Raw genomic sequence first — 9,342 nt, forward strand, 5'->3', positions numbered from 1 at the left:
GAATTTCATATCTTCTAAGCTTCGATCCATGGTGATTGTAGGATAGTTGCAGTTGTGAGGTGTGTGTATGACTAATTGACTATGAATATGAATGAATAATGTAGTGGATTGCACTTGATAGTTGATAGGTATCTTTATTTGGTCTCATTTGCTTTTAGTATTCATTTCAAAAACCGCTTTTGTGAGTTGGATCGTCCTTTAATTTATGTTCACTTCTTGTTACGCCGCCACAATCCAGGCGTTTTATCCAAACCAAAGTTTAAAAAATTAACCGGAAGCCTACAGCTGTTAGTTTAAAATTAGTTAAAAACTAAAATTTAAAAGCTATATGAGGAGGCTTTTGAATTCCTGAGTTTTTTTTAGAAAATAAAAGCTAAAAATTTCTGTTGCCTAATGAAATTTTTTACGGAGTTTTTTCCCAAAAACTGAAAGTTAAAAGTTTTTTAAGTCTTAAAAACTTTGTGCCAAACACGTCTTAATGATAAATCGCTTATGTGGGTGGCAATATTACCTGCTATAACATCCGTCTACAGTCTTTTATCACACTTTTTGTCTCTCTAGCTAATACCATTAGCCTTTTATCGTTAAATGCATTTGTTAAAATCATTTAGAGTAAATTATTTCTTGTTATATCAACCGAACAGTTGTAGAAGACTAATGGTGTTAGCCACATGTAAGAAAACTATGACAAAAACTCTAAAGGGTTATAATTAACATAGATGAAACATCACCTAATTTGACCTAAATATGCTTCGAGTTGCAATAACCACTTTACAAACACACATCCAAACACCCCATTTGCCTAACGATACTTTAAAAACTCAATATTTAGATAAATACAAAACATCCTCACAAAAGACATCCTAAAATACATTCTCAACAATATCTCAAAATGGAACTTGTCTCCATCTTCAAAATGATATTGTTTCAATGAAATTGATGAAGCCTCCACCTCCATGTGTGTCACCTGAAACACGACTCCCTATGTTCAGTTCCAATAATTATTTTCACTCATGCAAGAAATAGCAATTTCTTTGTATTTCATAATTGTAATTTTTACTTTTTTTTTTTTTTTATTTGGATCATTGACGCTTTGGAAAATCCAACCAATTATAGCAGTGAAAATTGTTGTACATTTGGATAACATTGTTATAAATGGATAGATTTGTAAAAAAAAGTACATTGTTATTTCTTTCATTTGTACTTTTTTATATTATATGTAAATTCAATGGAACAGAATGTAGTAGAAGAATAAAAAAATATACCTGTAATTACACAAAGGACTTTGAGGACTCTGAGAATCAAAAGTTTTCACTTTTGTGAGGATTTCTTTTCCACCTGTCACTTTGTGTGGAAAATCTTCTGACACAACAGGGTTCTTCTCACTATTGTTTGATCCTTTAAGATCATTCTTTTTGCCTTTAAAAACTCCCCATAGATAGTTCTTCCCTTGGAATCCTGCAAACCCAATCAAATCATCTTTTAGTCATATAAACATTATTTGAATTTTATATACAAAATGAGGGTATTTGGTCTTTTAACAAATAACGGAATGAAATGGAACTGAAATTCCTTCCAACCTTGGAGTGAATAGTAAATTCCACAAATGATGGAATTGAATTCCATCCAAACACACCGTCGAATGGAATCTCAAATTCCAATTCCGTTGGAATCCGCGAACCAAATTTAGAAGGATAAATAAAAAGAAAACTCACTCCAGAAAGGTCGAGGCAGAACTCTAGAAGTAAATATCAATAAATCTGCATTTTTGGCAGGGGCTTTCATTGCAAGCTCTTCATCTATCATATCACTCACCAAGTCCTCATAATCCCGTTCATTTCTAGGGTCAAATTTGGAACATAATCACCATAAATAAATACATAAATGAGAAAATAGAATTAGTGAAAGATTAAAAAAAACTTGACATTACTTTGTGTCTCCTGGAAAGAAGTAAAGAGCAATATTTTCATCAGAAGGTTGAGACTCCAAGAAGCTTTTTGGCCATAAAACAGTCTTTGGATGCATTTCTAGAGAAAGTAAAGAGGGAAGCACATTTGCCTCTTGACACACCTTGAAACAAGCTTTATTCGATAAATGCCCAACAAATCCTTCAAATAGATTATAATCTGTTTGAGTAATATCAAAGCTTCCCCTGCAATTTTTCAACAATAATAAATGACAGGTGGCAAGGTCGGGCCGGTCGGTCGGGCAGCCGGGCAGGATAACGGAAACACATTACCTCCATACTGGTTCCAGGACTGGTTGTGCAGGTTGATAAGGGATGTAATCTACATTATTTTCAACAACCGTTGATTGAGTGACATCAGCATTAGTTTTGTCTGTTCTTATTTCTTGTTCATTATGCATCTGGTTTGCTGTTTCAACCTGGAGATCATCGGGTGTTTGATTCGTAGGATGATTTTCAAAGGAATGGAATCTGTCACAGGAATTGGAATCCAGAGAAGTTAGAATCCAAAGGAATCATAATGTGTCACACGTTTAGATGGAAGCTTTTATTTTACAATCAAATATCTTTTGGTTATTGTAAATATATGTAAAACTGAACGGAATTGAATTACTTCCACCCTGGAATGGAATCTCGTATTCCAATTCCGTTGGAACCAAACACAGCGAAAGGATGAAGAATTAGAAACTAACTTTTCAGGACTGGTCTCTGGTTCTTGAATGCCCGTTTTATTCTTTAAATTTACATCTGTAGAACTGGAATCACAGCAAGAATGCTCGTTGGAATTGGAATCCACCATCTTTTGAGTTTTATTCTCATTTCTTTCCACACCTGATAAACTTTCATCTCTTTTCCTTTTGTCCTCTCTTTTCGATGGAGCCTCTAAAGCAAGAATACAATTTTTCAACCGAAATTCTTTTAGGGAATTTGATGGTGAAACAGCAACTTTCCTTTTCTTTTTTGGTTTCCTTTTTGGTTTTTTCTTTTGTTTCTTTGTTTTTACTTGTGGTGCAATTGCAGCATTCTGTTTATCAGACCTTGAAGGGTTGAATTTATGTGAAGTGAACGGATTTGAAAGTGGTTGTTGGCAATCTTCACAAGCCCATTCGACAAATTCATCGAATGATTTTGGTATTACATTTAGACAGTATCTGAATAACAAAAAGGGAATGTCGGACAATAAATTTGTGGTTCATTACATTTAGAGAAAGTATTTTTTAGGTGAAATAGTAACTTATTTCAAAATTCTGTCATTAATAATACTTTTGTATTTTATTCATGTTGGTAATGTACATGCATATGCATGAATTACACTGAAGAATAGATAGGAAAAATGAAAAGAATGGTATGTACCTGTGAATAACAAATTTTAAACACTTGATACAATAAACAAAAGCATTGGTGAATCCTTTGTCTCCACATGTTTGACATACCAAAACCTATAGAAATAAAAAATTAAAAATATCATATCATAATTGATAAACACTACAATAGCTCGATTATAGTTATACCATTGTTATTGAGGCAAAAGGGTACCATGGTTCTTTGAAACAAGCACAATGTCAGGTGACATATATAAAATATATGCATAGATGCTTTTGTAACAGGTGAGGACTATTTTCAGTGATAAAAATAAGGAGGGCATTCACGTCTTTTACACATGTCAAACTTTGTTCCACCTTTTTGGGTGGGACAAAACATGAGTGTTCTGTTCTATCTTGATCTGTGTAACAAAAGAAGCTTAGGGAATTCATCTCTTTTAACAAAATATCAGTAATTTCATCAAATATAACACAGATGTCTTTCCTATATGTAGCTTTTTTTAAATATCAAAGAAGAAAATTATGTTTCCGACTATAAATTCTAGAATACCCACATCAATTTAGTAAAACCGACGTCAAAATCAAGTCCAATTACCAAAACTTTAAAACCCATAACAACTCCAAATACGAAAAATAAACCCTTCGATCGTCAAATCTTAAGCATAGCCGTTTCTTTAAACTAGTGGGTAGAAATTGGGGGCGATAGAGGAGAGAGGGCTTAGGGTAAATTATCGCAATGCTGTACTACGTCAAGCTTTAAACGAAAAACACTACAAAGTCGGGGTTTTTTTGCTATAATTCACAAGCATAATTATAAGCAATCAACAGGAATAAAGAATTTTATCAGGTTATCAAGTTTTGATTTGAAGTAGTAGGATTAACGAAATAACTGGAGTATAAGACTACAAACCTCATGAGAAAAAGTCTTGGATTCCATTAATGGATGAAGAAAAAACCCTAGAGTAGCGAGTAAGAAGATTATTAACTGGAGATCAACATGCGCGCTTCAACAAGCCAAGAGATCATAACACCATATCTATTAACCAGTTTTTTGGTTAATTTCACTTGGAATGTAAATTACTAAAATTACAAGTTTCGTCCCTCTACATGTAAACGAAAACTTTCCTTCGTGTGAAAATAGTTTGTTTGGATATATTCATTAACAGGTAGCTTGTGGTTCAAGGGTTAAGACTTAAAAGTTTGACTTTTGATCATACACTTCTGGTTCATGGGTTAACAATCAAATCTTCGCAAATATTGGGGACCTGTTCACATAATAATGTTTTTTTTTATAGAAGAAACGGAATATTCAAATTATATTGGGGACCTAGCTTCCACGCACGTAATAGAAAAAAGTGTCACTACGTAAAAAAAATCGTGCAACTACTAAATTTTTTTTGTGCAACTACATAAAAAAAAATATTGTCACTCTATCGGGAATTACCAAACGAAAAAAAATAATAACGACTCCAATGTTTTAATCAATTATTGTCTAATAGTCCAATTGTCCAAAGCCCAAAATAAAACTTAATTTGATAAATTAGCAATTGGGCTAATTGTTTGTAAAAAGCCCAATCCTAATTAATTGAGTGTGTAATTGTGTATTATCGGTACAATGGAGAAAAAAAAAGGCACACGATAACAGAATCCATCGAGGCATCGACTACTCGACTTCCGATTCCAAAATTCGTTCAATCGTTGCTTGGCTACTGTCGACAGTCGTGACTCGTGACCTCCTGTTCGGACAATTCTTGATCGATTTCATTGTTGATCGATCAACATTCAAGTATTCAACAATAGTCAATCTCTTGAAGCAAGTAACAAAATCGACTTCTTTCAATTTCTACTGTTTTGGTTAACAAAATCCACTTCAAAGCCCTACAATGAAGCAAGTAAGTTTTACCAATTCATTTAGATATTTGAAATTGATATGTTTTTTTGAAGTTATTGATTGACTTGGTGAAATTGATTTGTTTTATTGAAGTTATATTGTTTGCTTAGGTTATATTGCTATGTTTTTTTTTTGAATTTATTGTTTGATTAGGTGAAATTGCTATGTTTTATTGAATTTATTGTTTGATTAGGTGAAAGCAACTTGTTTTATTGAAGTCATTGTTTGATTAGGTGTAATTGTTATGTTTTTATTGAATTTATTGTTTGATTAGGTGAAAGCAACTTGTTTAGTTGTTTTATTGAAGTCATTGTTTGATTAGGTGTAATTGTTATGTTTTTATTAAATTTATTCTTTGATTAGGTGAAAGCAACTTGTTTAGTTGTTTTATTGATGTCATTGTTTGATTAGGTGTAATTGTTATGTTTTTATTGAATTTATTGTTTGATTAGGTGAAAGCAACTTGTTTTATTGAAGTCATTGTTTGATTAGGTGTAATTTTTATGTTTTTATAGGTTAAACTAAGTGGTTTTTTTTACCAAAAGACAAAGACCTAATCCTAATGAAAGTGGTGAAGAATGTTCCCAAATACCAATCACCAATCAATCAATCTCTTCCGTTTCTAATCCTAATGCAACTCCACAAACACCAATCACCAATCAATCAATCCCTTCGGATTCTAATGCAACTCCACAAACACCATGCTCTAGCCAACCTAATGATAATGTTTGACTTGAAAGATCTTCCAAAGGACCCGGCGGATAGGCCATTGATTACAAGTTACAAATCAAATATAAGAGATGATGTAAGAAGAGCATATTTGCTTCAAGGATCGTGTCAAGTAAGGGCACATAAGTTTCCTAAAAAAAAATAGGTGATAGATTTAGAAGATTCGTTCCTTCATGGTTTGATGATTTTGATTGGTTGGAATATAGTGTGAAAAAGAATAGTGCATATTGTTTATATTGTTATGTGTGTGGAGACCTCATGGGACAAAAAGGAGGGAGAGATGCATTTGTTTCCCAAGGTTTTGATACTTGGAATAAAAAAGATGCATTTCGGACTCATGTGGGTGGTGTTGATAGTTTTCACAACAAAGCTAGAGAAAAGTGTGAGTTTTTAATGAGGAAAAACAAGTTATTAATGTAGTCTTGAGGAGGAAAACCGAAGCAGAGGACCATAAATATAAAGCTCGATTACGTGTTTCTATTATTGTTGTTAGACTTTTATTGAAAATCGGTTTACCGTTTCGTGGTCATGACGATTCGGTTAACTCGGAAAATAGAGAGCTTTACATTGAAGTGTTAAAAGCCATTCGAGAGACTAGTGAAGATATTTTCAACAATACTTTAGAAAATGCTCCTAAAAACAATCAACTAATTTCCCCTAAAATTCAAAAAGAACTTGTGCAATGTTTTTCACAAAAAGTACTTTTGAGTATTCGTGAAGAGATTGGTCAAGATGCTTTTGCTTTACTAGTTAATGAATCTAGTGATGTTTCAAAAAAGGAACAAATGACTATTGTTTTGCGTTATGTCGATAGTCTTGGCTTTGTGAAAGAAAGATTCATAGGACTAGTGCACGTGAAGGATACATCCTCTTTGACACACAAAAACACCATAAATGAAGTACTTACAAGTAATAAGTTGAGTTTTAGTCATGTAATTTATTCTTTACTTTTTTGTTATTTCAGTTTAATTATATATATATATATATATATATATATATATATATATATATATATATATATATTAATTGTTTTAAATTTTAATAGATAAGAGGACAAGGTTACGATGGGGCTAGTAATATGCGAGGGGAATTCAATGGTTTGAAAGCTTTGATATTACAAGAGAATGATACGGCTTTTTATGTACATTGCTTTGCACACCAACTTCAATTAGTAGTTGTGGCTGTAGCAAAGAAGCATGATGGTGTTAGTGACTTTTTTGAGCAAATTTCGTTGGTGGTTAATGTTGTTTGTGCCTCGTGTAAAAGAAAAGACTTACTACGAGAGCAAACAAGAGAAAGGGTGCAAAAAGGCTTGTGTAGTGGTGAACTTGAAACCGGAAGAGGGTTAAATCAAGAGACTACACTTGTTCGAGCGGGAGAAACAAGATGGGGTTCACATTTCAACACACTCACAAGTTTGATGAAGTTGTTTGCGGATGTTCTTGTAGTTTTAGATTTTGTGAAAGAGGAGGGAGGGTCATTGGCAAACCGTCAACAAGCATCTGAAATCTTAGCATATTTTAAATCATATGAGTTCGTGTTTTACTTACATATGATGTATGACATTTTATACCTCACGGGTACATTGTCAAAGCAACTTCAAAGAAAAGATCTAGACATTTTAGAAGCGGCTTCGATGGTTAGAGGGACAATGGAGGCATTGCAATCTTTTAGAAACACAGGGTTTGCTAGCATTTTGCCAAAAGTATCATCTTTTTGTCAAACACACAAAATTGATACTTTAGATATGGAAGAGTTGTATATTGGTGCGAGAAACCGTAGGACTACAAAGACTAATATGTTTCATTTTGAGGTTGAAATCTTCAACACGGTGGTAGATATGCAACTCACAGAATATCGGGATCGATTTAGTGGAACAAGCACCCAATTACTAGAATACATGGGTGCTTTGAGCCCTTGTGATTCATTTGCACAATTTGACAAATCAAAGTTATTGAAGTTGGGTAAGTTATACAAGAATGACTTTGATGATTCAGATATGATAGACCTTGAAGGACAACTTGATATATTTGATCACTCTTGCATCAAAGATGAGCGCTTCACTAGTTTGAAAGGAATTTCCGACCTTTCTCGTTTGATGGTTAGTACGGGGAAGCATCGGTCTTATCCATTGGTTTATAAGCTTTTAAAGTTGGCTTTGATATTACCCGTAGCGACCGTAAGTGTAGAAAGATGTTTTTCAAAGATGAAGCTCTTGAAGACCGACTTGCGTAACAAAATTGGCGATGAATTTTTGAACGACACATTGCTTTGTAATGTCGAGACCGAAGCACTTGCGAAAGTTGAGAATGAAAAAGTAATGGAGCGGTTTCAAAAGATGTCTGCACGAAGAGGACAAATTTAAATTCTAATAGATCGTTGTTATATTATGTTTAACCAGAAAAAAAATTGCATTAGATGTTTTATATTATGTTTGACCGGAATTTTTTTTAATGTTTTATATTATGTTTGACTGGAAAAAAAAATTATGCAACCCCTACTACTAATTCCTGCGTCTGCCCTGAGTATTATATTAAAATGGAGCGTTATTCATTTATCATATTTTAGGAGCTTTATAGTCTCCATCAAACTTTTTTTTGAGGGGGACTCTAGTTAAATGACCATATATTCTGCTAAAGTCTTTTGCAAATTAGCAAGGATTTTGAAGTGATATAAGGCAAATCGATAATTTTTAGCGGTATTATATAAACTTTATTTAATGGGTTAATGACTTAGGAGGGTAGTAAGGTTTCCCGTTTGTCCATATTAGGTCCCTAACATATTTTTTGTGCATATTACACCAGTAAGGTTGTTATTACCGTTTAGAAATAGTCCCGTTTACCGGTTTCTTCCTGTTTAACCGGTTACATAGTGCATACATGGTATACACGAGTGTTACGTGGTTATTAGGACATTACGTGGATGGTTAGGTGGCATTTAAGTGTTACATGTATATTTGATCTCCATAAATTAGGGCAAGACAAATCCCCCATCTCTATCTCTTCACTCTCACTCAATCGTCCCCACTGTTCTTTCTTCGAGCAACCAACAATCAGATGGTTGAAGATGATACATTGGTCGTTGAAGTCCAGTACAACGGGAACTTCTTCTCGAGACCATTTACGTATTTTGATCCAGATAAAAAGGAGATAAGGTACGCCGATTTCAGGGACAAAGGGTATTCTGAATTCATTGCTCACCTAGAGATGATTACTAGAAAGATGTGCAAAGATGTATACTATTGTCCAGATGGCCAAACATTGTGTCAAGGATTGGCCACATTGCAAAACGATTGTGATTATCATGAATTTCTTGAGTATCTTCATGAGAAAAAGAAAGTAACTATGTATGTGGACCATATGCATGAACCCCTATTTGACTGGATTGAAATGGAAGAGCCTGAAATTGAAGATGATACCAACTCCAACGAAGAC

The 9,342-nt window shown here is 33.5% G+C and overlaps 2 protein-coding genes across 2 annotated transcripts; one reads left to right on the forward strand and one right to left on the reverse strand.

Annotated features, from left to right (window-relative positions):
• Positions 1 to 716: 716 nt before the first annotated feature.
• LOC145128766 (PHD finger-containing protein 1-like) lies at positions 717 to 4,410 on the reverse strand. Its single transcript, XM_079063570.1, has 8 exons — positions 4,199 to 4,410; positions 3,320 to 3,405; positions 2,659 to 3,117; positions 2,240 to 2,437; positions 1,931 to 2,152; positions 1,716 to 1,840; positions 1,266 to 1,458; positions 717 to 967 (listed from the first exon to the last, which is right to left on the reverse strand). Exons 1-8 carry the CDS (start codon positions 4,223 to 4,225, stop codon positions 964 to 966), a joined length of 1,314 nt encoding a protein of 437 aa, XP_078919696.1. The 5' UTR covers positions 4,226 to 4,410; the 3' UTR covers positions 717 to 963.
• A 761-nt stretch (positions 4,411 to 5,171) lies between these two features.
• Positions 5,172 to 8,273, forward strand: LOC145131322 (uncharacterized). The gene is made up of 8 exons (XM_079066028.1): positions 5,172 to 5,180; positions 5,333 to 5,345; positions 5,454 to 5,491; positions 5,632 to 5,644; positions 5,725 to 6,020; positions 6,125 to 6,315; positions 6,402 to 6,840; positions 6,954 to 8,273. The coding sequence occupies exons 1-8, from the start codon at positions 5,172 to 5,174 to the stop codon at positions 8,271 to 8,273; spliced, it is 2,319 nt and encodes a 772-aa protein (XP_078922154.1).
• The last annotated feature ends 1,069 nt before the right edge of the window (positions 8,274 to 9,342 follow it).

The sequence above is a fragment of the Lactuca virosa genome, chromosome 8 (genome assembly GCF_052849685.1).
Source record: "Lactuca virosa cultivar CGN04683 chromosome 8, Lactuca_virosa_CGN04683_v6, whole genome shotgun sequence".
NCBI lineage: Eukaryota > Viridiplantae > Streptophyta > Magnoliopsida > Asterales > Asteraceae > Lactuca > Lactuca virosa.

Excerpts from the sequence above, each read along its gene's own strand:
- LOC145128766 (XM_079063570.1), bottom strand. The coding sequence starts at position 4,225 with ATGGAATCCAAGACTTTTTCTCATGAG. Across the intron at positions 3,406-4,198 it reads CCAAGACTTTTTCTCATGAG|GTTTTGGTATGTCAAACATG; the intron begins GTTTGTAGTCTT and ends TTATTTCTATAG. Across the intron at positions 3,118-3,319 it reads TTAAAATTTGTTATTCACAG|ATACTGTCTAAATGTAATAC; the intron begins GTACATACCATT and ends TTTGTTATTCAG.
- LOC145131322 (XM_079066028.1), top strand. Across the intron at positions 6,021-6,124 it reads TGCTTCAAGGATCGTGTCAA|AATAGTGCATATTGTTTATA; the intron begins GTAAGGGCACAT and ends AGTGTGAAAAAG. Across the intron at positions 6,841-6,953 it reads ATAAGTTGAGTTTTAGTCAT|ATAAGAGGACAAGGTTACGA; the intron begins GTAATTTATTCT and ends AAATTTTAATAG.